General features: G+C 52.1%; 1 protein-coding gene across 2 annotated transcripts in view; it reads left to right on the top strand.

The window, feature by feature from the left end:
• Positions 1 to 26902, top strand: part of FRAS1 (Fraser extracellular matrix complex subunit 1) — a 156294-nt gene that overhangs the window by 91707 nt on the left and 37685 nt on the right. The window contains exons 35-55 of one of the 2 annotated variants that reach the window (XM_029073328.1): positions 2040 to 2177; positions 2592 to 2624; positions 3337 to 3468; positions 4362 to 4487; positions 6216 to 6463; positions 7618 to 7766; positions 9077 to 9236; positions 10360 to 10492; positions 11231 to 11421; positions 12297 to 12450; positions 13250 to 13513; positions 13890 to 14078; positions 14738 to 14866; positions 15392 to 15568; positions 17001 to 17125; positions 18625 to 18765; positions 19995 to 20222; positions 22566 to 22679; positions 23204 to 23354; positions 25329 to 25488; positions 26352 to 26520. In XM_029073328.1, the coding sequence (XP_028929161.1) occupies positions 2040 to 2177; positions 2592 to 2624; positions 3337 to 3468; positions 4362 to 4487; positions 6216 to 6463; positions 7618 to 7766; positions 9077 to 9236; positions 10360 to 10492; positions 11231 to 11421; positions 12297 to 12450; positions 13250 to 13513; positions 13890 to 14078; positions 14738 to 14866; positions 15392 to 15568; positions 17001 to 17125; positions 18625 to 18765; positions 19995 to 20222; positions 22566 to 22679; positions 23204 to 23354; positions 25329 to 25488; positions 26352 to 26520 (3311 nt within the window). Of the gene's footprint in view, positions 1 to 2039; positions 2178 to 2591; positions 2625 to 3336; positions 3469 to 4361; positions 4488 to 6215; positions 6464 to 7617; positions 7767 to 9076; positions 9237 to 10359; positions 10493 to 11230; positions 11422 to 12296; positions 12451 to 13249; positions 13514 to 13889; positions 14079 to 14737; positions 14867 to 15388; positions 15569 to 17000; positions 17126 to 18624; positions 18766 to 19994; positions 20223 to 22565; positions 22680 to 23203; positions 23355 to 25328; positions 25489 to 26351; positions 26521 to 26902 lie in introns of both variants that reach the window. The other variant, XM_029073326.1, reaches the window with a different exon arrangement.

Here is a 26902-nt window from a genome sequence, read left to right as displayed (position 1 = left end):
TCGATCGATCAGTCCTGTTTGTTGTGAGCTTATTGAATGCAGGGCACTGTACTAGACACTTGGGAGAATACAACGTAACAGAGTTGGTAGACACATTCCTTGCCCACAGGAGCTTACAGTCTAGAGAGGGAGATGGACATTAATAGAAATCAGAAATCAGAAAGTCACGGGTTTCAATCCCAGTTCCACCACTTGGCCGCTGTGTGACCGTGGCAAGTAACTTCGCTTCTCTGTGCCTCAGTTATCTCAACTGTAAAATGGGGACTGAGACTATGAGCCCCATATGGGACAGGGACTGTGCCCAACTCGATTTGCTTGTATCTGCCCCAGCGCTTAGTACAGTGCCTGGCACATAGTAAGCACCTAATAAATACCATCATTATTATCATTATTATTGTAAGTAAATTATGAATGTATATAGCAGGTAGCAGTGTGGTTTAGTGGAAAAAGCAGGGGCTTGGGAATCAGAGGACATGGGTTCTAATCCCAGCTCCACCATTGTCTGCTGTGTGCCCAAGAGGCAAGCCAGGCACTTCTCTGTGCCTCAGTTACCTTATCTGTAAAATGGGGATTAAAATTGTGAGGCCTCTGTGGGACAACCTCATTACCTTGTATCTACCCCAGGGCTTAAAATAGTGCTTGCCACATAGTAAGTGCTTAACAAATACCATTATTATTACATAAGTTCTGTGGGACTGAGAGTGGGGTGAGTAAAAGGAGCAAGTATGAGGGCAATACAGAAGGGAGTGGGAGAAGAGGAAATGAGGGCTTAATTGGGGAAGACCTCTTGGAGGAGATGTGCTTTTAGTAAAGCTAAGTGTGCTGGGTGTGAAGAGGGTGGAAGTTCCAGGCAGGAAGGAGGGTGTGAGCAAGAGATGGGTGGCCAGAGAGACAAGAGTGAAGCACAGCAAGGAGTTGGTATTAGAGGAGCAAAGTGTGCAGGCTGGGTCGTAGTGGGATAGGAGTGAGTATATGTAGAGGGAGAGAGCTGAGTGAGTGCCTTAAAACTCAAGTGCCATGACAAGCCTGCCAGGAAGTCATTGCAGCTGCCAGGAGACACCAGCTGTTGGTCATCTCGAAAGCTCCAGCGAGCAGGCAGATGGTTGCCTCGTTAATTACTCTCCGGTGCCAGGCTGGGCGCTTGAGAGAGAGAGGGAGGGTATGATCGGGCAGGGGGGTCGGGGTGGGCATTGTTCTGTGCGTGTTTCCTCCTGCCTCAATCTGCTGCTGTCTGGTCTGCCAGAGGTGGGAGGCTCGGTTGGCCTTAGCATCCACTTCTGGTCCCTGGACCTGAGCTCTTGAAGGTCCGGAGCTGAGATCCACAGATTCCTCCACGGGACTGGGGTCCCTGAAATCAGACTCGGCACCCAGAGACCCGTCCTATGCCGTGGCTCAACACCTGGGTCCCAAGCTGGGAAGCAGCATGGCCTAGTGGATAGAGTACAGGCCCCGGAGCCCAAAGGACCTGGGTTCTAATTCCCCTTCCTCCATTTGTTTGCAATGGGACCTTAGACAAGTCACTTAACTTCTCCGGGCCTCAGTTACTTCATCTGTAAAATGGATATTAGGACTGTGAACCCAATGGGGGATAGGCACTGTGTCCAACCCAATTACCTTCTATTCATTCATTCAATAGTATTTATTGAGCGCTTACTATGTGCAGAGCACTGTACTAAGCGCTTGGAATGAACAAATATATACCCTAATGCTTAGTATAGTGACTGGCACATAGTAAGCGCTTAAGAAATACCATCATTATTATCATTTTTATTAGGTGCCCCTGTACCAGTTAATCAGTGGTATTCATTCATTCATCATCATATTTATTGAGCACTTACTGTGCGTAAAGCACTGTACTAAGCACTTGGGAGAATACATTGAGTGGTTACTGTATGCAGAGTACTTCCAAGCATTCCGAAGAGTCAATCAATGTATGTACTATGTTGAGAGCATTGTCCTGAGAGTTTCGGAGCATCCGTCCCCACCCTTTAGAAGCTTCCAGTCTAGTGACACTTCGCTGTGGCTTCTCTCCCTGCCAGGGTCCGTGGAGTACCGAGACAGGCCGTACTCTCCCGCCCGGTCCTTCACGCAGGCGGACGTCGACGAGGGAAAGGTCGTGTACCGGCCTCCCCCGGCCGCTCCGCACCTCCAGGAGTTGATGGCCTTCTCCTTCGCTGGTAACCTCGGCCTCGGCGTCTTCCCATTCCGGGAAGTCAGTCATCAATCCTTATTTATTGAGCGCTTTACTAAGTGCTTGGCAAAATACAATGTAGCCATAAAACAGACGCATTCCCTGCCCACAACCAAGGCGGTCTTGGGCCTGGGAGAGACCCCGCCCTCCATCTGCCTGGTCGTGAGCTGGTGGCAAGAGGCTTTTCCAGGAGCTCTTCACAACCAGTTTCTTCTTCCTGCACCCCGGGAAAGCCTCCGGCCAGGAGCCAGATCCACGGTTGCCTCGGACGGGGACACACTGCCTCCCTTCACCCCAGTGGGTTTCAGCCCTTGCCCCCCCCGGTCCCCCTACACCCGCCTCTCTCCCCCTCGCATCGCTCCTCTCCCGGATATGACGATCTGTTCTTCTGCTCCTCCAGGTCTCCCTGAATCGCTCACCCTCCACTTCACAGGTATGGGACCCTCTCTGTTTTAGTAGCCTGATAGCTGTTCTTTCCTCCCGCTCTGATCCCGCCCCAGTCCCCTGTCCTGGATTCCTCTCTTCCTCTTCTTTTAACCACTCGGGAGTCAGTATGAACTGCTAGTAGAAAAAGTATTTCTTGAGTTCTCAACTATAAAAAGTATTCTTTGCAGCTCTCTGGAGGAAGAGGGCAATCGACCTCCTTTTCTTCTGTGGGATGCTGGCAATTGGGCCCTGAAAACACTTATCATTCAAAATGGTGGCATCCATTTAGGACACAGTTTCTACCAGGCAACTGAAAGTGGCTTCTTTTCCCTTGATTTCCCTTCCTTCACACTGCATGCAAGCACTCTCCTTTTGTCAAGGATTTCTGTATGATGGAACCGGATTCCCCCATCTCCTGGGGTGTGAACATCATCTGTGTTGGAGGATCTGTCCTTGGATCCTCACCGAATGACTGTGTCCCTTGATTTTCCACAAAGACATGCTCAAGGCACCCCAGGGTTGGTCTGTGCCCCTTACTCTTCCCCCATGAGTCAGAAAGCTTGGCCAGAGCAATCCACAGGACCCTCACCCACTTGTTACATTTGCCCTTTGCCCGCACAATCCTCTGAGTCCTGAGCCAGGCCTGAGGGTTCAGAGAGAGGCAGAGGGGCCCCAGAATACTGTCTGAGCTTCTGCCCTGGGATTCTGGTTCTTTCCAGTATCGGATGGCGAGCACACGACTCCAGAGATGGCCCTGACGCTGCACTTACTTCCCACCAATGGGCAGCCCCCCGGGCTCCAGATCACCGCTCCGGTTCTGGAGGTCGACCAGGGGGACAGAGCCCCACTCGGTAAGGAAAGCAACCGATTGCGACCGGGCATCCCTTCCCCAACCCTTTTGCCTTTGTGGGCAGGGGCAGACCAGAGGCAGGGTCAGACGCTCTGATGTAGGAAAACCAAGTCATCACTGGCTCAGTTCGCTGCTGTCACTGAAACACAGAGCGGGCCTGGTCCTTTCTCCCAAGAACCCTGCTGTCCATTCGCCTATGCCCGGGGGAAACGCGGAGAACCAGTCCTGTCTTCTCCCTGCGCCTTCCGCACTGGCTTGTTGGCCGGACCTGCCGGTCATGAGAACTTACCTCAGTAGCAAGAAGGCCAGCGGAAAACCCACAGACAGTACGATTTTGTCACTGGGGCAGCAGAGGACTTCCCCAGGGAGATTTGAATCAATCAATCAATCAGTAGTGTTTGAGTGCTTACTTTGTGCAGAGCACAAGCGCTTGGGAAAAGTACAACAGAGTAGATGCAGTCCCTGCCCTCAGGAGCTTATAGTCTGTCGGGGGGAGACAAGCATTAAAATAGATTAGGAATAGGGGAAATGATAGAGTATAAGACTATGTACGTAAGTGCTGTGGAGCTGGGGTGCGTATCAAAGTGCTTAAGGGGTACTCAGGTAAGTGCATAAGCAATACAAAGGGGAAGGCGGATAGGAGAAATGGGGGCTTAAGGAAGGCCCCTTGGAAGAGTTGTGATTTTGAGAGGATTTTGAAGATGGGGTGAATGGTGGACTGTCAAATATGAAGGGAGAAGGAGTGCTCCCAAGCTGAAGGGGAAAGCTGTGGCATTGGGAACAGCATCGTCCTGAGAATCGCATGGGCCCCGGCCTACTGGGACCGACTGATAGTGAGGGAATGTTTAACAGGCATTTTTCCACTCTCCTTTCCCCCTCATCCCATGGCCACAGGAATTCAGCTGGCAGGGAGCGAGGCAGAGCTGGCTCCTGGAGACCTCGTCTTTGAGCTGGTGAAACCTCCTCTCCACGGTGGACTCCTGAAGTACACAGCTGGGTTCCAAGGCCCCCTGGAAGCAGGTAGGTCTCTCCTCCTGCCTACTGGGCAACCTTGGGCAAGCCGCTCGACTTCTCTGTGCCCCAGTTCCATCATCTGTACAGTGGGGATAAAACACCCGTTCTCCCTCTCCATTACACTGTGAGCCCCGTGTGGGCTAGGGATAGTGTATGATCTGATCAGACTTGGATCTGTCCCAGATATAAATACCACAAATGCCACTATAATTGTTATTATTATTATTATTATTATTAAAGATTAACACCATCCTGCTGGTAAAGGTGGGTTGTGTCCTTCTTCCATTAGTACTAAAAGTCAAAATAGCTTAGTGCTCTTCTAAAACCCTAGGATGTGTCCCATCGCCTCCCCTCCTCAGGATCGGTGCTCTGTGCTCGTAAAGTGCCTTTGACGTAAGCTCTCAATAAATACGATTGAATGAATGAACCTCTCTGTGAGCCCAGAGGGCCTGTTTCTGATCCCGCTGGCCTCATGTTTCTACAGTTGGGCTAGTAGGGAAAAGTAGGGATGGAGGCCTCCATCCCTTTTGGTAACATGTTTCCTCGTGTTTCTAGTCACTGGGGTTTCCAATGGGGCTATGGTAATATGTCTGGTCTGAGGATCCTCAGGTAGACTGTAACGGGAACCTCAGAACAGGTACAGATTGCAAGCACGTTGAAGGAATGCTGGGAAAATGGTATTTTATCCTGTCCAACAGTTGTGCCATTCGGTGTGAGAAAGGGACTCCCCAGCAAGGAAGGAAACAGGTCGGGAAAGAATATGACCTGACCTCACTCTCCACCCCCCAAACGCCCCAACCTTTGGGGGAAGAGCATTAATCCATGGTGCAATGCTCGGGCCCAAAGTGTGCCTTACCAGTCATCTCAAAAGTTTCTCCCAGGAAAGGCAGGTTTCAAGAGCATTAGGATCTTTGAACAGGCAACTACTTTCCCCAACTTTCAAAGCCATAGTGAAGGCACATCTCCTTCAAGAGGCCTTCCCCGACTAAGCCTTCCTTTCCTCTTCTCCCTTCTGCATCACCCTGACTAGCTCCCTTTTTTCATCCCCCCTCCAGGCCCCACATCATTTATGTACATATCTGTCATTCATTTGTATTAATGCCTATCTCCTCCTAAGCTTGTTGTGGGCAGGCATAGTGTCCACTGTATTGTACTCTCCCAAGTGCTTTGTCAGTATAGTGCTCTGCACGTAGTAAGTGCTCAATAAATACAAATGATTGACTGATTGACGGACTTGGAAAAAAGCTGTGCGATCGATCGATCAGTAGTATTGACCGAGCACTTACTCTGTGCAGAACATTGTATCAAGCACTTGGGAAAGTACAATAAAGTTAGTAGACATGACCCCTGTCCTTGAGAAGCTTACAATCTAGTGAGGGAGGCAGACATTACAATAAATTACAGGCCGGAAGAAGACCAGAGTATAAAGATCCGAACATCAGTGCTACTAGGGGGAATGCTTTGGTGGCACAGAAGTGTTGAAATGGCCATAGAGGGTGGAAATAGGGTGGAGAGATGAAAGGCTAATCAGGGGAGGCCACCTGGAGGAGGTGAGCTTCTAGAAGGGCAATGAAGATGGGGAGAGCAACGGCCTGCCGGATGTGAAGGGGGAGGATGTTCCAGGCAGAAGGGAGGGAGCGAGCAAACGGTCACCGGGAGAGAGGCAAGAATGAGGCACGGTGAGAATCACAAGCGTGATTCCCAGAAGTAAACTGCATCTTGGTTTCCCGGAAGGCGATATCTTCACGTACGAGGATGTGGTCCGGCAGGCTGTGCTCTACGGGCACGATGGCTCCTCGGCCCCAGAAGACAGTCTGGAGATCTCAGTCACCGGAGGCCTCACCCGGGCAACCACAGTCGTGAGAGTTCAGGTCTCCGTGCCTGGCAGCAGCAGTCCAAGGCTGGCAGCCGGCTCCACGCTGACCATCACTGTGGCTAGTAGGAGTTCTGTTGTCCTCACTAGGTCACATCTTGCTTATGAGGTAAGTTCCATGCGCTTGGCCTTCTCACAAGCCCCTCTTGGTCAGGCTTGGGCTGGGAAGAACAACTTGGAGACTAGCGTTTCCTGCCAAGAGCTCTGGGCCAGTGAGAGAGGCGGGGTGGGGGAGAGCTGCCATCGGGGGCTGCCAGATTTGGGAAAGCCGGAGGGGCCTTCCCCCCTCAGGACTTAGGGGAGCTCTAGTAGCGACAGGGTGGTGGCACTCCAACCTCCAGAGGGCACGAAGCAGTGAGATATAGTGGATAGAGTACGGGCTTGGGAGTTGGAAGGACCTGGGTTCTAAACCCGGCTCCGGCACTCGTCGGCTGTGTGGCTTCGGGCAAGTCACGTGACTTCTCTGGGCCTCAGTTACCTCATCTGTAAAATGAGGATTAAGATTGTGAACCCCATATGGGACCTGGACTTGGTCCACAAATGATTAATTTGCATCTATCCCAGCACTTAAAACAGTGCTTGACACATGGTAAGCACTAAACACCATCGGTATTATTCATCATTATCTGCATCTTGTCCCTGGGGCTGTCTGTGATTGGGCTCCCAGAGGCATTAGAAGAACCCTGAGAAAATCTGCTGGTTCTGTCACTGAGGATGGGTGGGAACGTCCCCTCATCGCCTCTCCCCTGGTAGGGGTCCTTGGCGGCTCCTGGGGGTTGGTAGCCGGCTCCTCCTGGGACAACACTGCCCAAATCACAGCATGAGCTGCCCCGCCCGGAGGTCTACCCCCTTTAGTTCTTCCTGGGGGTCTTGGTTTGCACCTCTCAATCGTAGCAAGGCTCTCAGCAGACTGTGGGTTCCCCTTGGTTCTCTCCGGCCTGCCCCTCCAGCCTTGGAGCCGGCCTCGGGAGATGGATGTGGGATGTTTCAGGGCAGCAGCCTGGAAAGGCCGAACTCCCAACAAGGCAGCACCGGGTGCAAAATGTAAGCCCGTCAATGAGCAGGGACTGTATCTGTTGCCGATTTGTCCATTCCAAGCGCTTAGTACAGTGCTCTGCACATAGTAAGCGCTCAATAAATACTATTGAACGAAAATGTGAAACACAAGGCGACTTTGGAAGGGAAGGATTCACGTGGGGCTGTTTCTTATCGACGGTCCGGGGAGACCTCGGTGTTTTTTGACTGTTTGCCTCGGTCGCCCAGGCTGGCTCTTCCCCCGACTCCGAGGTCCGGATCCAGTGTGCGGCTGTGCCTCTGCTCGGCACCCTCACCAGGACAGCGGGGCTGGAGGTGGAAGAGCTCTCCCAGGCTTCCAGCTTCACCATGGAAGACGTCAACAGCCACAGCATCAGGTAAGCCTCAGGCCCACCGGGTGTCTGCTCAGACTTCCTGTTGGCTGCAGCCGCCCTTTTCCTCCAGCCCTTTCTGATCCTTGGGTGGGCAGGGCCCAGAGTCTGCGGGGATGGTGGGGGAACAATGAGAAGCAGCACGGCCTAGGGGAAAGAGCACGGGCCTGGGAGACAGAAGACATGGGTTCCAATCCTGGCTCCACCACTTGTCTGCTATGGGATCTTGGGCAAGTCACTTCACCTCCCTGTGCCTCAGTTGCCTCATCAGTAAAATGAGGATTAAGGCTGTGAGTCTCGTGTGGGACGGGGCTGTGTCCAACTTGTATCTACCCCGGCACTCAGAACAGGGCCTGGCACCTAACTAGTAAGCGCTTAGCAAATACCATAAGAAAAAGTCACCACCTCTCTCTGCCTGTTACCTCATCAATAAAATGGAGATTAAGACCATGAACCACCCCTCATAGGGCATGACCAATGTCCAAACTGATTACCTTGTATAATAATGTTGGTATTTGTTAAGTGCTTACTATGTGTAGAGCACTGTTCTAAGCGCTGGGGTAGACACAGGGGAATCAGGTTGTCCCACGTGGGGCTCACAGTCTTAATCCCCATTTTACAGATGAGGTCACTGAGGCCCAGAGAAGTTAAGTGACTTGCCCACAGTCACACAGCTGACAAGTGGCAGAGCTTGGATTCGAACCCATGACCTCTGACTCCAAAGCCCGTGCTGTTTCCACTGAGCCACGTTGTATCTACACCAATGCTTAGTACAGTGCCTGGCACATGTAAGCACTTAAATGCCGTTTAAAAAAATAGAAAGGCATTGCTGGATTGATTAGTTTCTGAAGCTTCTGGAGAGGAAGAGATGGGGATGTGGAAAATGAGGACTCTGCTCAATTTCAGGGGCCCAGCTCTCCCTCCTCTTGTATGACCCTGTCCCTGCTTGGAGTCGCCACTATTGGCCAATTGTGGAAAATGGGAGGGAGGAGCGGGCTGGGGAGGGGAGACTTATTTGTCCTAGGAGCTCCATGGCATGAACAGACTGTTCCCCCTCCCGCCTGGCAGTCTGCCGCTCAGTCCTCGACAGAGCAGGTAGGCAGCAGGGTGAACTGTAGACCTTCTCTTTTTCTGGAGCAGTCAGCTGGGGTGCTCCTCCACCCCTATCGGACCACCTTGGCCTTGCTCACATAAGGCGAGTGGCCCGCCCAGTTCCTAGCCTAACCCCGGACGCATTTCCTGGGCCCAGACCCGACCCACAGATCCTCTTTCCTGCCCGGCCTCTCACTTTCCAGATTCTTGTTTGGTCCACCCAGGTACTGGACTGGTTTTGAGACGGATGGCCATCCCGCCACCGACAGCTTCCGCTTCTCAGTCGCCGCCACCCACGGCCAGCTGGACGACCAGGTCCTCACCATCACCATCGTGCCGGGCCAGAAGCAGCCTCCCGTCCTCACGTTTGCGGACCTCGTCACCGTAAGCCGCTCGCGGACGTGCAGGGGGGCTGACGACATCCTCCTTCCCTCTCACCGACCTGGCCTGGAGGTTGTGAGGCTGCTGCCTTTCACAGCTCCTCTATTTCAGCCTTCCCGTTTTACACCTCCACTTTCTCCACCTGCTTCACACCTCCTCCACCTTCAGAATTCCACTTCCATTTTTAGGCTCTCCCTTCACACCAAGACTATTTCAGTTTCCCTCCTTCACAGCTCTACTCTTTCTTCCTCCCCCTTCACACCCTCACTGTTTTAGCCTCCCCTTCACACCTTCACTATTTCAGCCTCCCCCTTTTAGACCTCCACTATGTCCGCTTCCCCTTCCACAGCTCCACCATTTCAACTTACCCCTTCACAGATCCCCTATTTCAGCTTCTCCCTTCACAGATTCATTTTTTCAGCCTCCCTCTTTTATACCTCCACTCTATCAGCCTACCTTCACACCTCCACTATTTCAGCCTCCCCTTCATAACCTCCACTATTTCAGCTTCCCTTTCACCCCTCCACTATTTCAACTTCTCTCTTCACACCTCTAACATTTCATCCTCCCCCTTCACGCTTCCACTGTTTCAGTTTCCCCTTTTACAGCTCAATTTTTCACCCTACCCTGTCACACCTCTACTATTTCATCCTCCCCAGTCCCCCTACCCTTCATACTTCCACTCTTTTAGCTTTCCTTAGTGAAGTGAACGAGGCCCAGAGGGCTCGCCCTGAAAGTGGGCACAGTCTTGGTAGGCAGGGCCCAGGTTGGCCGAATGGGGTGGGGCCTGCCTTTTTACTACCAGATCTTTGGGGATCCAGCCATGGAATTGCCGGGGTCGGGGGGACCACCAGTGGCTGAATCAGGGTCTCTGAGAGCCGCAGAACATATGGCAGGATTCATTCAATGCATTCAATTGTATTTATTGAGTGTTTACTGTGTGTGGAGCACTGTACTAAGCGCTTTGGAGAAAACAGGGTAACAATAAAACAGACACATTCCCTGCCCATAACGAGCTTACAGTCTAGAGAGACTGGTCCAGGGTCAGGATGACCAACAGGCCAGTGAGTGGTCTTCCAGCCCCTTCACTTTACCGCTAACCCCTTTTCTCCCATTATTTTCTCAGGTGGACGAGGGCGGGAGAGCCCCGCTGACCTTTCATCATTTCTTTGCCACCGACTCCGACCCCATGCCAGATGGTGCGGCAGTGACCATCAGTTCTCCCCCGAAATTCGGCTGCATCGAGAACACCCGCACAGGTATCGGGTGTTCCTGACGGTCCCTTTGGTTATCATCTTTCTCTGGGGTTTCCGGCGGTACTCACCCTAGCCACTGACCGGGAAGGAAGCTGGGTCGGGAAAGCAATTCCGGGGAGGAGTTGGTCAGAGGGGTCCCACTCCTGTTTCCCAGCGGTTGGGGGCGGCTCAGCTCTCTTGGCAAGTCACTTAAGTTTTCTGTGCCTCAGTTCCCACATTCATTCATTCAGTCGTATTTATTGAGCGCTTTCTGTGTGTAAAGTGAGAATTCGATGCCTGTTCTCTCCTACTTAGAACTGCCACTTATCAGCTGTCTGCCACTTATCAGCTGTGTGACTATGGGCAAGTCACTTAACTTCTCTGTGCCTCCGTTACCTCATCTGTAAAATGGGGATTAAGACTGTAAGCCAGCCAGCGCATAGAACAGTACTTGGCACATAGTAAGCGCTTAACAAATACCATCATTATTAGTATTATAGAACGTGAGCCCCATGTGGGACCTGATTATCTTGTGTCTAATGTAGCACTTAGTATAGTCCTTGGCACATTGTAAGCATTTAACAAATATCGTTATTATTACTATTTATCATCATCATCATCATCATTATCATCAAGGGGACTGTGGCTCCTCCTGTCCTAAACCCAGCTCTGACCAGGAGAGAACCCCCTCCCCTCCCTAGGGAAACGCGGGACCGAATCCCTGAGCGCAAAGCAGGAAATCCAAGAAACCTCTGTTTACAGGAGGGCGCTTTGGGCCCGAAGGCAGCGGGGGCAGGTTGGCATCGTTCCTCGTCCGGGACATCGAAGAGCACCACGTTTACTACTTCCAGAGCATCCACGAGCTCACCGAGCCGACCCATGATGCCTTCAGCTTCTACGTCAGCAATGGCTCCCTCCAGGCCGAGATCCACACTGTGAACATCACCATTCAGGTACATCAAGCAGAAGTCTGGTCCAGCGCTCAGGGATGCCGTTGGAGGGCTGCTACTAGCTTCCCCTTAAGGAGCCCCCTTTGGGGGGTTTTGGGGGGTGTGGCCAGGGGATGGGGTCACGTGGGGCGGGGAGGGCCCTGGCTGCCAGGTTGAAGCAGTTGCAGAGTTTCTGAGCTGGAGACGCAGGGAAATCAAGAAGTAAATCGGGAGCCTGGGATTCGGAGTTCGGAGAAACCCAGTGAGCATAGTGTCCCCGTTCAGGGATGGCAAGCCCCTGGCCCGGATTGGGCTCCAGAATCCAGGCCACACCAGATCCACTAGGAACCCCAGTCTCTGGAGCTGGACACAAAGGAAGGGCAATCCTGGTCTGGATGGGCTTTGGACATTCAGAGCACAGACACTTCCCCTGGCATATGAGACTTATGGAAGATTTTGTGGGTTTCCAAGGAAATGCTCTGTGGCCCGAAAGTGTGTCCTGGGCAGGGTATGTGGTGTGCCGACCAGATACGCAGCATGAGCCCAAGAGACAGGCTGTCTGGCCGATACTGCCAACGTGGGGTACGGTGCCCGAGGTCCAAGCAGAAAGGGGGTTTCCCAAAGTGCCTGTGAACTCAACTGGATCTCACAGGTTTCATCTGAGGTGCCATGAGTGTGCCCATTTGCCTAGATTGGGAATGTTTGTTTCCCAAACCATCTTCCTTGTATTATAGAGTCAGGATCAGTCCAGGGAGAACAGATGTCCCGGTTGGTGACATCAGCCTTGCCCTATTCAGGGCAGTAGGTACCTGCTGAGTGCGTGTGGGGTATATTTGTGTGTGTGTGTGTGTGTGTGTGTGTGTGTATATATGAGATGAATCGACTGCTGACCATTGCAGAGGAAGAGCGACAGGTCTCCCACGCTGACCCTGCAGCCCGTCCAGGTGTGGGCCAGCTCAGGAGCGCTGATCCAAAACACGTCCATCGGCCTGCGAGACCTGGACACTCCCGACGACCAGTTGATTTTCGTTCTCATCAGAGAGCCCGAGCACGGTAGGAGTTCACGTGGGGAATCGGCCTTGTGGGAAAGTCCTGAGAGGATCAGTCCTGTGAGAAGCCCCTGGGGGCTTGGCCCCGAACAATGTGCCTTAGTGGATAGAGAGTTCTGGCTTGGGAGTCAGAACGTCATGGGTTCTAATACCGGCTCTCCCACTTGTCTGCTGTGTGACCTTGGGCAAGTCACTTCGCTTCCCTGGGCCTCAGTTACATCATCTGTAAAATGGGGATTGAAACTGTGAGGGACTGTGGGACAGGGACCGAGTCCAACCCGATTTGCTTGTATCCACCCCAGTGCTTAGTACAGTGCCTGGCATGTAGCAAGTGCTTAACAAATACCACAATTATTATTATCATTATTATTATTATTATTATTATTAAGGCCCAGGGAGTGAAGGGAGCAGGGGGAAGCCCTGTGGGAAAGTCCCCGAGAGGTTTCGGCCCTGCAAGAAGATCCTGGGGGAGATCGACTCTGTGGGTAGGGTCTGGGAATTTCTCATTAGGGATTTCAAACTCCTCAGTCAAGACTGGGCTTTCTCTCCGAGAGGGAGGCCCTGGAGCGACAACGCGGAGACCCGCCCAAGCCCAACACCCCCCGTCTTCTCTCTGAGGCCCCCCCCGGGCCCTCAATTCCATGCCTTCACTCTAGAGGGGAAGACAGACATTACCAATAGGGGAAATGGGAGAGTATAAGGATACGTATGGAAGCGAGTTTAACAGAGTCGGTAAGCACGTTCCCTGCTCACAAGAGGGTTATGATTCCTGAGTCTGTGTCCCCCTGTGTCTCGCTCTTCAGGGCGTCTCTATCGGAAGGAGCAACAGGCGGGAGCCTTAGCGGATGGGCGGGTCCTGTCCCGGGGGACCTCCTTTTCCTACCGGGATGTCGTGGACGGACTGCTGGGGTACACGCCGGACCTCCCCGCTGCCTCCGCTGACGAGTTCCACTTCTCCGTCACCGACGGCCTCCACACTGAGACCGGAAGGATGGAGATCCACCTACACCTGCCCGAGAGCCAACTCCTCCACTTGGCCCAGAACCAGGCCCTGCAGCTTCCAGCAGGTTCTTCCGTTCTTTCTTTCAGTCGTGCATTGGTGTTTTTAAGAGGTGGAGTCCTCAGGTCATTAGAAAGATGACCCGGGCAGCGGAGGGAAATATGGACTGGAGAGGGGAGGGGCTGGGAGATCTGTGAGGAGGCTGATGCAGTAGTCGAATTGGGATGTGAGAAGTGGTCGGACTGGCGCGGTAGCAATTGGAATGGAGAGAAAGGGGTGGATCATGGAAGTGTGGTGGTTAGCCCTTGGTCGGCTACTCTGCGGAAGGGGGCAGAGGAGACATGGCGCCCCGAGGCACACGGGCGTCGGGCTAACGTGGCCACCGTCCCCGGAGAGGGTCGCCCAGGCGTCGTCTAGTGCATGACCGAGAACGTCTCTCTCAGGTTCCACGGCGCGCATCACGGAGCAGCATTTGCACGTGACCGACAAGGATTCCGGGGGTCTGCGCGTCAGATACGTCGTGAAGAAGGACCCCAGCGTGGGCCACCTGCAGATGACTCAGAGGGGCGAGCCGGTGCAGGTCTCGGCCCACGGGCCCGTCCGGAGCTTCACCCAGGCTGACGTCAGCAACGGTGAGGGGGACGGCGGGAGTCAGGGGTGGGGTGTGAGGCGGAGACGGTAGAGCGGCACAATGGAACGGTTGAAATGGGCATCTGAGCTTTCCGCCAAGGCCTCTTCCCAGTTCCTCCAAGAACCCTGGCTAGTAGCCACAGAGAAGCAGCGTTGCTGAGTGGATAGAGCATGGGCCTGGGAATCAGAAGGACCTGGGTTCTAATCCCAGCCTTGCCACATGTCTGCAGTGTGACCTTGGGCAAGTCAATTGACTTCTCTGGGCCTCAGTGACCTCATCTGTAAAGTGGGGATCGAGACTGGGAACCCCACATGGGACGGGGACTGTGCCCAACCCAATTTGCTTGTATCCACTCCAGCGCTTAGTACAGTACCTGGCACAACATAATAAGCACTCAAATACCATAATAAAGGGCATTTTCCTTCCATCCCCTCCCCTTTACGACCAGTGTTCTGAAAGCCAAAGTCCCAGCAGCCAGGGCTTAACTCAGGGTTGAACGAGCCCAACTTCACCTGCAACGGAAGGCGCTGGGGTTGGGACTCGAAGGAAGATGCACATAATCCCTGAGCCTGTGGCGAAAAGGCAGGCGAGACACCCGCGCCCTTTCAGGAGGGATGTGAAGTAAGCTCCGCACGGCTCGTTGGCTCTTTTTGTCCCCAGGGCTGGTGGAATACAGTCACCCGGGAGGAGAATCCGGAGGGGAATTCAGCTTTCAGTTCGACGTGGTCGACGGGGAAGGCAGTGAAGGCAGCCGGCTGGTCGACCAGTACTTCACCATCAGAGTTCTGGGTAAAAGCGAACGTTGGGTTCCGGGTAAAAGCAGCTTCTTCCACAGGATCTTTGGGGACATCCCAGAATTTGTATTAATGAGGTGGTGGCCACTGCACTGAAGGAATCCACTTTGCTGGGGGTCAGGGTGGTTGTGTTGGATGGACTGATTGAGAAGCAGAATGGCCTAGTGGATAGAGCATGGGCCTGGGAGTCAGAAGGACCTGAGTTCTAATCCCGGCTCCACCACTTGTCTTCTGTGTGACACAAGCAAGTTACTTCACATCTTTGTGCCTCAGTTACCTCCTCTGTAAAATGGGGATTAAGACTGTGAGCTCCATCTGGGACAGGGACTGTGTACAGCCTGATTATTGTATATCTACCCCTGTGCTTAGTACACAGTGCCTGGCACATAGTAAGCGCTCAACAGGTACCATAAAAAAAAGAGCTAGGTAAGGCCCTCTGTGGCAAATGTTGTCAGTCGTCACGATTCAGCCACTAAACATGTTTCCTTTGCCATCTCTTTGGTCCCCACGCTTCTAGAAGACAACCTGCCGCCCTCCATCACAGCCAACGAGGGACTGGTCTTGGATGAAAATTCCGTGAAGACCATCACGACCCTACAGCTCTCGGCCACCGACCGGGACAGCGGACCCGAGAAGCTGCGCTATCGGATCACCCAGCGGCCCCAGCTCGGTCACCTGGAGCACTCCGCCTCGCCAGGTACCCCCCAGTAACTCTTCATCTCCGACCCGGCCGGCTCTCGCTCCGGAAACGGGAAGGGAAGGAAATGTAGTCCGAACTCACGCTCTGCCATAGGGAGGCCTGGGCAGCAAGCACAAGTTGGCTGAAATAAACAGCACCAACGTCCCCTTTGTAGGTCACGAGTTAATGCTTTTACAGGTATCAATCGACCCATTAATCAATCCGCTGTATTTACTGAGCACTTACCGTGTACAGAACACCGAACTAAACACTTGGGAGTTGGTAGTCGTGATCGCTGCCCACGAAGAGCTGGCAGTCCAGAGGTGGGAGACGGATATTAAAATCTATGACTGGGAGGGGAAATGGGAGAGTATAAGGATATGTTCATAAGAGCTGTGGGGCTGGGGGTCGAGGTGAATACCCTCACTCCCCAAATCTCCCTTCTCTGGGTTACATCAATGGAGGGAGACAACAGATGAAGAAAACCTGAATCTAAAGAGAGATTACTAGAATCTTATCTCCTCCAAGAGGTCTTCCCCTATTAAGCCCTCATTTCCCCTACTTCTTCTCCTGAGTTGAGGGAAGAGACGGGGTAGAAGGAGCAGGATTCATTGAGGGCCAAGGTGATACAACCCCGCATTGTAAGGGTCAGCAGCGGTCAGCCAACAGAAGCGGAGCGGGCAGACCCTTTGGCTAGGGAAAGCTGTTGTTAGCGGAAGCATCTGCCTTGCTGTTTGGGGTGTCTTCCCCAACCGCGGATCCCTCCCTAATCCCTTCTCACAGCTCCCATCTCTGGGGCCCCCACAGAAATCTTCTGGAGCTCAGTTTGAGAAGACTAACAATAATAATAGTATTTGTTAAGCGCTCCCTGTGTGTCAGACACTGTACTAAGCGCTGGCCCACATGGGACTCCCAGTCTTAATCTCCATTTTACAGATGGGGTTAACTGAGGCGGCAGAGGAGAAGTGATTTGTCCAAGGTAGCACAGCAGACAAGTAATAATAATAATAATAATTATGGTATTTGTTAAGCGCTTACTATGTGCCAGGCACTGTACTAAGCACTGTGGTGGATATAAGCAAGATGGGTTGGACACAGTCCCCGTCCCACATGGGGCTCACATTCTCAATCCCCATTTTACAGAGGAGGGAACTGAGGCCCAGAGAAGTGAAGTGACTTGCCAAAGGTCACACAGCAGACAAGTAACAGAGCCGGGTTTAGAACCCAGATCCTTCTGACTCCCGGGGCCGTGCTCTAGGCCACTCTGCTTGAGAAGACTACAAGCCCCCAGAATCGTTTACCAACTCTGAATGCACTGTGCTTTCTCAAGCGCTTAGTACAGTGCTCTGCCCAAAGACAGTGTTCAATAAACACCATCGATTGATCACTCCGGGATAGCTCGCCCTTCTTCCTGTTTGCTGACTCCCTCTCCCTCCACCCCTGCTGCTAGGCACTCGGATCGACTCCTTCACTCAGGCCGACCTGGCTTCTCGGGGGGTCCAGTACCACCACACCAGCACTGCAGAGATCCACGCTGATGCCTTCAGCTTCACCGTCTCTGACGGCACCAACGAGGTGAGGCCACTGGCTACATCTGGGTGCCTCCCTCTCTCTCTCTCTCTTTCTCTCAATGAGGGGTTTCTCGAGGGCGGGACTGGGGCGTGATTTTCTCCCCAATTTCTTTGGGGAACGGACATATCCTAGAAGGGTGAGACCCAGCAGCCGTGTCGAGGAGCGTGGTTGCCCCCGCGTGTGTCCCCGAAGAGAAGAGTTGGTCCGTTGGAACCCGGTTGTTCCTTCTCTGGGAAATGCTGCCGGATTTTCCCTGCTCCCGCTGCCACAGCCGGGATGGAAGCTGGCGCACCTGTAGGCTCGAGGAGGGCGTCTAGACGGATGTGGTCAGCCGGGGGGGGGGGGGGGCACGTGGCTTTTGGCCACTCAGAAAAGCGCCTCTGTCCTGCATCTCCACCTCCAGCCACTCCAGAAAATTTTGTGTGTCAAGCAGCGTGGAAAGAGCCCAGGTCTGGGAGTCAGGAGACCTAGGTTCTAATCCTGCTGGGTGACCTTGAGCAAGTCATTTCACTTCTCTGGGCCTCAGTTACCTCATCTGTACTTTAGACTGTGAGATCCATCTAGTATAGGGATCGCGTCCGATCTGATTATCTTGCATCTACCCTAGGGCCTAGTGCTTAGCACATGGGAAGTGCTTAATAAATCCCGTAATTATTATTATTGTTATTACTATGAAACTATTCCAAATGAGTGACACCTGCCAGAATAGAATTGTTTTGAAAGTGGGACTATGTTAGTGTTCTCACAGGAGTTACCCCAGTTCCACCAAGGAATACAATCAGTGTGGCATTCAATATAATATTTGCGGTATTTGTTAAGGAGTTACCACACTGCTTAATTGTTAAGCAGGCACTGTACTAAGCGTTGGGGTAGATACAAAATAATCAGATCCCACACGGGGCTCACAGTCTAAGTAGGAGGGAGAATAGGTATTGATTCCCCATTTTACAGATGAGGGATCTGAGGCACAGAAAAGTAAAGTGACTTGCCCCAGGTCACACCTTATTCAATATGATGTATGTTTTAGTGGGGGGGTTTTTTTGGTTTTGTTTTGTTTTATTTTTTAATGGTATTTGTTAAGCGCTTACTATCAGCCAGGTATTGTATTAAACACTGGGTCCATACCAGATAACCGGATTGGACCCAGTCCTTGTCCCACATAGAGTTCATTGTCTTAATCCCCATTTTACAAATGAGAGAACTGAGGCCTGGAGAAGTTAAGTGACTTTCCCAAGGTCACACAGCAGGCAAGTGGTGGAGCCAGGATTAGAAGCAATGTCATTTGGCTCCCAAACCTGGGCTCTTTCTGTTAGGCCATACTGCTTCTTGGTGACCTAGTCCCACACCAAATGCCCCCCACAGTGCTCGGCTACTCACCCCCAAATTGAGGCTTTGTCAGGGTCTCCCGGATGTCTCTGTTTACTCCACTGGGACCGGTTGGCCCCGGGGGGGCACCTCCCCCACGCTGGCAGGGTGATCCTGCAATTCCTCCCTCATTGTAGGTGGGTCAGACGTTCCACATCTCCATCAACCCCGTGGACGACTCGCTGCCCGTGGTAACCAGCCCGGGGATGCGGGTGCAGGAGGGCCTGAGGAAAACCATCTCGGAGTTTGAGCTGAAGGCCGTTGATGCGGACACAGAGGTGAGTCCCGAACCCACCCCTCGGCCCCCGGCGGGGGGAATCTCAGAGTTCCTCGGGGCCCAAGGCCCGGGCGGTTGGGTTAGGGTGAGTGAGCAAAGATTTCACGGGACGCTTCCTTCGTTTACCCCCTCGGACGTCCACCCGAGGAGGAAACATTTACAAGGTTGTTTTGAAGGAATCTAAACCTTTCAGTCACCCACCCTTGCTCCCTTCCTACAGGCTAGTTTTGCCCTCTGGCTAGATGGTCAGCCTCCTCCTCAGACCCCAGGCTAGTCCTGACCAGGCAAGGGCTTGGGAAAATTGAGGTCCTGGTCATTTCCTCTGGGCTGTCACCTTTCTTTTCCCAGTCCTTCCATCAGTGCTCTCCCTGAACCTTCTTCTTCTTCATGAGGACTTGGATCATTCCACCCCCTCCCCCTAGGAGCGTCTCTAATAGCTCAGGTTTAGTCAATCATTGGGATTTACAGAGAGAGTCCTATGTGCAGAACACTATACAGGGTTTCAATAAGAATAATTATAATAATAATGGCATTTAAGTGCTTACTATGTGCCAGGACCTGTTCTGAGCCCTGGAGTAGACACAAGCAAATCGGGTTGGACCCAGTCCCTGTCTCTCGTGGGGCTCACAGTCTTAAATCCCTTTTTACAGATGAGGTAACTGAGGCTCAGAGAAGTGAAGTGAGTTCCCCAAGGTCACACCGTAGATAAATGATGAAACTGGGATTAGAACCCATGACCTCTGACTCTCAAACTCGGGCTCTACCCACTACGCCATGCAGCTCTAATAATGACGGTATTTGTTAAGCGCTTACTATGTGCAGAGCACTGTTCTAAGCGCTGGGGTAGACACAGGGGAATCAGGTTGTCCCACGTGGGGCTCACAGTCTTAATCCCCATTTTACAGATGAGGTAACCGAGGCACAGAGAAGTTAAGTGACTTGCCCGCAGTCACACAGCTGACAAGTGGCCGAGCTGGGATTCGAACTCATGACCTCTGACTCCAAAGCCCGTGCTCTTGCCACTGAGCCACGCTGCTTCTCAAAGCAGCTTTGACTGCTTCCAGTCCTATAAGGGAGGCAGGAGTCCCTAGACTAGGTATTAGAGTTATCAGTGCTCCCCTCTCCCTGGTCAGGTCAGAGCTGGGCAATAAGAACCAGGTTACCCGCTCTGAGTATTTCCTGACCGGGGTCTCCCACCAACTTCCCGCCTCTGTGGTTTCCCTCGGGCAGGCCGAGTCGGTCACCTTCACCATAGTGCAGCCCCCACGCCACGGCACAATCGACCGCATCAGCGACGGCCAGCTCTCTCGCCGGACCACCACCTTCACCATGGAGGACATCTACCAGAGCAGGGTCAGCTACAGGCACGACGGCAGCGACTCGCTCAGAGACCGCTTCACCTTCACCGTGTCGGATGGCACCAACCCCTTCTTCAGGGTTGAGGAAGGAGGGAAAGAGGTGAGGGAGGGGTGGGACGTGGGTGGGAGGTCAGGAGCATGTTCGCAGCAATTCTCCTCATCTTTTCTTCGGGACTCCGGGCCTGGGTGGGATTTTCTCTCCTTCCTGCTACTCGGAAGGCCATTTTCCAAGCCACTGCTCCTCCTTCCCCACCCCCTGGGAGAAAGCCGAAGAGACCTGGAAGGTAAGAAGCCTGGCTTAGTGGCAAGAGCGTGGGCTTGGGTTCTAATCCCGGCTCGGCCACTTGTCAGCTATGTGACTTGGGGCAAGTCAGTTCTCTTCTCTGGGTCCGAGTTACCTCTTCTGTAAGATGGGGATTAAGGCTGTGAGCCCCACGTGGGACAACCTGATTACCTCGTATCTTCTCTAGTGTTTAGAACAGTGCTTGGCACATAGTAAGTGCTTAATAAATACCTGTATTATTATTATTATTATTATGCCAGGAGCGTTTGGAGGGTAAAATATCCCTGCTCTCTCAACACCAAGGGTCCTTTGCTCACCCAGTGCCAAGCACCTCTGCTTACCCATCACCAAGCACTGAGCACCCTTGTTCACCCAGGACCAAATACTAAGCAGCCTTGCTCACCCAGCATCAAGCAGTGAGCACCCTTACTCACTAATAATTATAATACTGATGGTATTTGTTAAGTGCTTACTATGTGCCAAGCACTGTTCTAAGTGGTAGAATAGATATAAGGTAATCAGCTTGTCCCATGTGGGCTCACAGTCTTAATCCCCATTTTACAGATAAGGTAACTGAGACCCAAAGAAGTTATGCGACTTGCCCAAAGTCACACAGCTGATGAGTGGAGGAGCTGGGATTAGAACCCACAACCTCTGACTCCCAGGCCCAGGCTCTTTCCACTAAGCGGTGGGTTAGATACAAGAGAATCAAGTGGGACACAGTCCTTGCCCCTAATGGGACACGGAATCTTGATCCCCGTTTTACAGAAGAGGTAACTGAGGCACAGAAAAGTTGAGTGACTTAACCAAGGTCACACAGCAGGCATGTGGCAGAGCCGGGATTAGAACCCATGACCTCTGACTCCTAGGCCCTTGCTCTTACCACTAGGCCATGTTTGGGGCTCACAGTTTTAATCCCCATTTTACAGATGAGGTAACTGAAGCATAGAGAATTCAAGTGACTTGCCCAAGGTCACCCTTCCTCCTTCTCAACAGGGGAACCCCAAGAGAGGGAACAAAAGTCAGAGATCACTGGATAAAATCATTTATGAACTTGGTCCAGCTTGAGATACAGGGCACATCAAGCCAAGGAAGGGTCTCTTGTATTTTTTATGAAGCCCTGAAGCCAGGGCTCCATTTCAGAATGCAAACTGTACCGTCACTTGAAATTTTCATCATGATTCCTTCTCAGCTAGTCAGGCTTCCAGAAGAGCCAGAGGGTTCGGGGCATTTCAGGAAGGGAGGATTGTGGAAGATCTCAGGGGATGCTGGGTCATTAAAGCCCTGAAATGATGTGAAACTGAGGGAGTGATGGAGCAGAATGGAAACAACGTTCATCCAAGGGACAGGCCGGGAGAGCAGCTTGCAGCACGACTGAGCAGAAAAAGTCATTAGAAGCGGACGGAAATTAGTTTTCCATCATTCTGAATCACAAACCGTTCCCTCCTCCATCACCCCACTGCCGCCTCTCATCCCTCTTTTCTCCGGGGACCTTTTTTTTTTATTCCAACCCTGGGTCTTTCCAGAGCTGCAGGAGGCTTTCACACTGACACATCAAGAATAGTTTTAGCTTTTAACCGGGTTTATTGCAAGAAAAAAAATCATGTATTTGATTGTCACCTGGACACTATTGGTATCAACCCAAGAGGTTCTCAGCCCGGGAGATTGTATCCTATGTTTCTCTTTTTGGATTTCCCGGGATCTCTTCCCAGCATCGGGCGGCCATTGCTGCTTTCCGGGGTTGGGGATATAGATAGGGGTGGCAGTCGTCCCTCTTCCTATAGGTTCTATATCCGGGGGGGTGCCACCCTCTCAGCTTGGGTGGAAAATGAGTTTCCATTTTGGGTCTCTTTCTTCTCTCTCCTTTTCTCCCCCTGCCTCCCCTCCTCTCCCTCTCTTTCTCCCCTTCTTGTCCCTTCTCCTTCCCCTTTCTCCTCCTCCCTTCCCCACTTCTCTCCCTCTTTCTCCTTCTCTTCCTGCCCTTTCCCTTCCTCTCTCCCTTTCTCTTCCCCTTCTCCCCCATCTCCCTTCTTCCCCCCAATTCTCTTCCCCTCTCCCTTCCCTTCTCTTTCCCTTCCTTTCTCCCTCCCTCTCTACCTCCCCTCCTCCCCACCCCCTCCCCCCTCTCCCCTTCTTCCCTCACCCCCATCTCCCTCTCAGATTGTGACGGCGGCTCCTCAGAAGTTCAAAGTGGACATTCTACCCATTGATGATGGTACCCCAAGAATAATTACCAACCTGGGGCTGCAGTGGCTGGAGTACATGGACGGCAAGGTAACTCTTCCCCGGCTCCCGGGGATGAACCTGCGTGACTGGGACCTGGAAAACCAGACCTGCTTGGAAGCCTAGCCCCTCCGCTTCCCAATCCCCGGTCCTTCTTGGGCTGGGCCCCTCTTTATGCCCCCGTTGGAAACAGACAGCCGGAGGACACCCTGGGCAAGCCACTTAATTTCCCTGTGCCTCAGTTACCTTAACTGTAAAGTGGGTATTAAGACTGTGAGCCCCATGTGAGACAACCTGATTACCTTGTATCTATCTCACTGCTTTGGACAGTGCTTGGTACATAGTAAGTGCTTAACAAGTACCTTAATTATCATTATCATTTCCACGTCCCTGGCAGACGTGAGAGTGTCCAAGTCATCTGGTGTTGCAGCATGGCCGCTCTAGGGGCCGGATTGTTCCTGAGATCTGAGTCAGGCTCGTAGCCGGCTGTCTTTGATGTTGCAACAAGCCGCTTCCCAGACATCCGGACCCTCCGCTTGCCTCAGAGGCGGTGTTTCGGCATGTGTGTATTTCAGGCCTCAAACCTCATCACCAAAAAGGAGTTGCTGACCGCGGACCCCGACACGGAGGACCGGCAGCTGGTATACGAAATAACGAGCGGCCCCAGACACGGCTCTTTGCACCACGGACTGCAGCCTGGGGCCGTGGTCACCACGTTCACGCAGGGTAAGCCGCAGGGGACGCTGGAATGGAGGAAGCTCACTTCAGACTGGCTCCCGGCAGCGTGGACCATGCTGCTTCCTCCACCATTTCCCCACAGACCAGGTTTCATGATCCGTAGCGCATCACAATCACGTAGTCTAAGCTTTTCCCTTTTTTCCTCCCTTCTCCTGCTCTAAAAAACTCTCTTAGTGGATGATTTAGTCTCTCTCCTTTCAGGAAGTCAAATTCTAATCAGGTTCTGTAGAAATATCCATCGGTCAGTCATCCTGTCTTTCATTCTCCAACTCAGCCCTCACTTGCTCCTCCCAGGTTTCACGTGACCCTTCCCTGCTTCACCTGCTCCTCCTCTAGTTTTCATTGGCAGTCAGTCAGGCGTTCATGTAGCTGTTGTCGAGGTCGAGTTCTTGGAAGCACCTTTGCTTCATGGAAATGGAAATCTTTTACATCTCTGCTCTAGTGGAAGGTGTTTTCCCTTGAACAAAGATTACAATCTTGAAAAATTACAAAAATCCAATGGGCTCCGAACTCTCTCCAAGAACATTTTTCCTTGAACCCTGGCATGACCTGTGAGAAGGTACGCAAACTTAAATTCCATGGGGGAATTTTGCACTGCCAATGGCCTTTTGTGTCTCTGCTCTGTGCTGGCTTCTTGTGACAGAATCCAGAATGAAGGAACCAGACCCCAAGGGAGCCATTATTTTAGAGTCAGTAAACTCTGGTCTTCCTGCCCCATCCTCCTTATCTCTGTCTGATTCAAAGGCACTAAGGAAAGGCATCCTCCCCTGCTCCTGTTGGCGTGGGGGCCTTCTTGCTCTTTGCTGACGCCAATCAATCAGTCATATTTATTGAGCACTTACTGTGTGCAGAGCACTGTACTAAGCACATGCAAGAGTGCACTATAACAGACCTATTCCCTGTCCAAAATGAGCTTACAGTCTAGAGGGGGAGACAGACATTAATATAAATAAATAAATAACAGATATGGACCTAAGTGCTGTGCGGTTGGGAAGTGGGGAGAATAAAGAGAGCACGTCACGGTGATGCAGAAGGGAGTGGGAGAAAAGGAAATAAGGGCTTTGTCTGGGAAGGTCTCTTGGAGGAGATGTGCCTTCAATAAGGCTTTAAAGGTGGGGAGAGAAATTGCCTGTCAGATATGAAGAGGGATGGTGTTCTGGGCCGGAGGCGGGATTTGGGCGAGGGGTCAGCAGTGAGATAGACGAGATTAAGATCCTAACTAATCCCGACTGCCTCATCTAACTAACCTGATGGCTTCACCTAACTCGCATAACTCTATTTGCCTTACCCAACCCCGCCTAATAGATTTCTCTACCAGGGGATGCTGCTGGTCAGGAGTTAAGCATACCACCTTCACTTTCACACCAAAAATGCTGTCAGTCTCTCTCTCACACGTGCACACTCTCTCTACATAACCCATGTATTCACACTCACTTATTTTTTAATTATTGGTATTTATTGAGTGCTTCCTGTGTGCAGACCACTGTACTACACACCTTGGGGAGTACAGTACAGTAAACTAGGAAGACACAATCCCTGCCTGCAAAGGAGCCTACAGACTTTCACATACACAATTCATCCTCACGTGTACATACATTCACTCACCTGCACAAACATTTTTACCCACATCTACCCCCCCGCAGTTGAACATGAAAAGCTATTTTACTCCAGATTCTGACATCACAATCACATGCCCTTTAGGATCTCGTCTGAAATGATTCTGTCACGATCCTGCATTTTCTGCTTTATGCTAGTGCATTGTCCATAGGGGAATAAGTAATTATACATTGTGTCAGGAGTTTTCTGCCCATCCTCTAAACAAAGTAGTTCAGACGTGAAGAATTCCTCAGCTTACACTTCTTTTAAAAGTCTACAAGAACTGGATAAGGAAAACAGAAGGGAGGAATATAAAGTTTGACGCCCGTGGGATTCGGGTTCCTGGAGGTGCTCTGTCTCTCGCAGAGGACGTGAACCTGGGGTTGTTGCGGTACGTGCTGCGTGATGAGAAGATTCAGGAGACCATGGACAGTTTCCAGTTTCTAGTAAAAGACAGCTTGCCTAATGTGGTCAGCGACAACACTTTCCACATTCAGTGGTCCCTCATCAGCTTTAAACACACCAGGTACAAGCGTCGTTTCACGTTCCGGGGAGGGAAGACCGAGGGCCACTGGTGCCATCCTGTTAAGGATGATGATGATGTCTATTAAGTGCTTGCTATTTGCCAAATGCCGGGGAAGCGTCGTGGCCTACCGGATAAAGCCCGGGCCTGGGAGCCAGAGGACCTGTGTTCTATTTCCGGCTCTGCCACTTGCCTGCGTGTGACTTTAGGCAAGTCGCTTAACTTCTCCGTGCCTCCGTTTCCTCAACCGCAAATTGGAGAGTCAATACCTCTTCTCCCTCCTTCTTAGCTGTGAGCCCCAGGTAGGACAGGGGCCGTGTCTAACCAGATTAACGTGTATCTACTCCAGCGCTTTGGACAGTGCTTGTCACACAGTAAGTGCTTAACACATACCATTAAAAAAAAGAGTTGGTCCCACATAATCAAATTGAACACTGTCCCTGCCTGACACGCAAACAGTCTGAGAGGGAGAGTGGGCATTGTATCCCCTTTGCAGAAGAGGGAAGAAAGTTAAATGATTTGCCCAGGTCACACAACAGACAAGTGGCAGAGTTGGAATTTGAACCCAAGCCTTCTGACTTCCGGTCTTATAAGTCCTTCACTGGGCCACGCAGGCGGGCGATAAGATGTCCGAGATCCTTAAGAGCACTGATGTCTGAAGCGGCCACATATACCCAGCATGTTGTGGACAAGGAATACCTCTGTTTACTGTTATATTGTACTCTCCTAGCCGTTTAATACAGTGCTCTGCATACAGTAAGCACTCAATAAATACAATCGAGTGAATGAATGGACGTTCCCCGGGTCGTCAGGGATGGGGTCAGGATGGTGACCGTCTGTGAGACTGCTTTTACTTGTGTTCCCAGCTACAATGTCAGCGAGAAGGCGGGCTCTGTCAGCGTCACCGTGGAGAGGACCGGGAACCTCAACCAGTATGCCATCGTCCTGTGCCACAGCAAGCAGGGCACTGCCACTTCCACCTCTAGCCCGGGCCCCAAACCCGGGCAGTCAGACTTCGTGGAGTATGCTGGCCAGGTGAGCTGGGGGCTACCGGGGTAGGAGGAGGGGCCAGTGGCTCTCTTAATTCTCCATCTGCCGTTCCTGAAAGCTCCGAAACAGTGGCTAAAGTCTGGCTTCCAGGGGGATGAATGAGAAACAGCATGGCCTAGTGGATGGAGCCCGGGCCTGGGAGTCAGAAGGGGCTGGGTTCTAATCCCGGCTCCACCACTGGTCTGCTGTGTAACCTTGACAAGTCACTTCACTTCTCTGGGGATCTGTAAAAGGGGGGATTAAGACTGTGAGCCCCAACCTGATTAGTTTGTATCTACCCCAGGGTTTAGTACAGTGCCTGGCAATAATCATAATAATTTTAGCATTTGTTAAGCGCTCTTCTAAGTGTCAGGTACTCTCCTAAGCA

This window comes from Ornithorhynchus anatinus, chromosome 10, assembly GCF_004115215.2.
Source record: "Ornithorhynchus anatinus isolate Pmale09 chromosome 10, mOrnAna1.pri.v4, whole genome shotgun sequence".
Taxonomy (NCBI): Eukaryota; Metazoa; Chordata; class Mammalia; order Monotremata; family Ornithorhynchidae; genus Ornithorhynchus; species Ornithorhynchus anatinus.
Note: the sequence above shows the minus strand (reverse complement) of the source record. Positions and strands in the feature narration are given on the sequence as shown.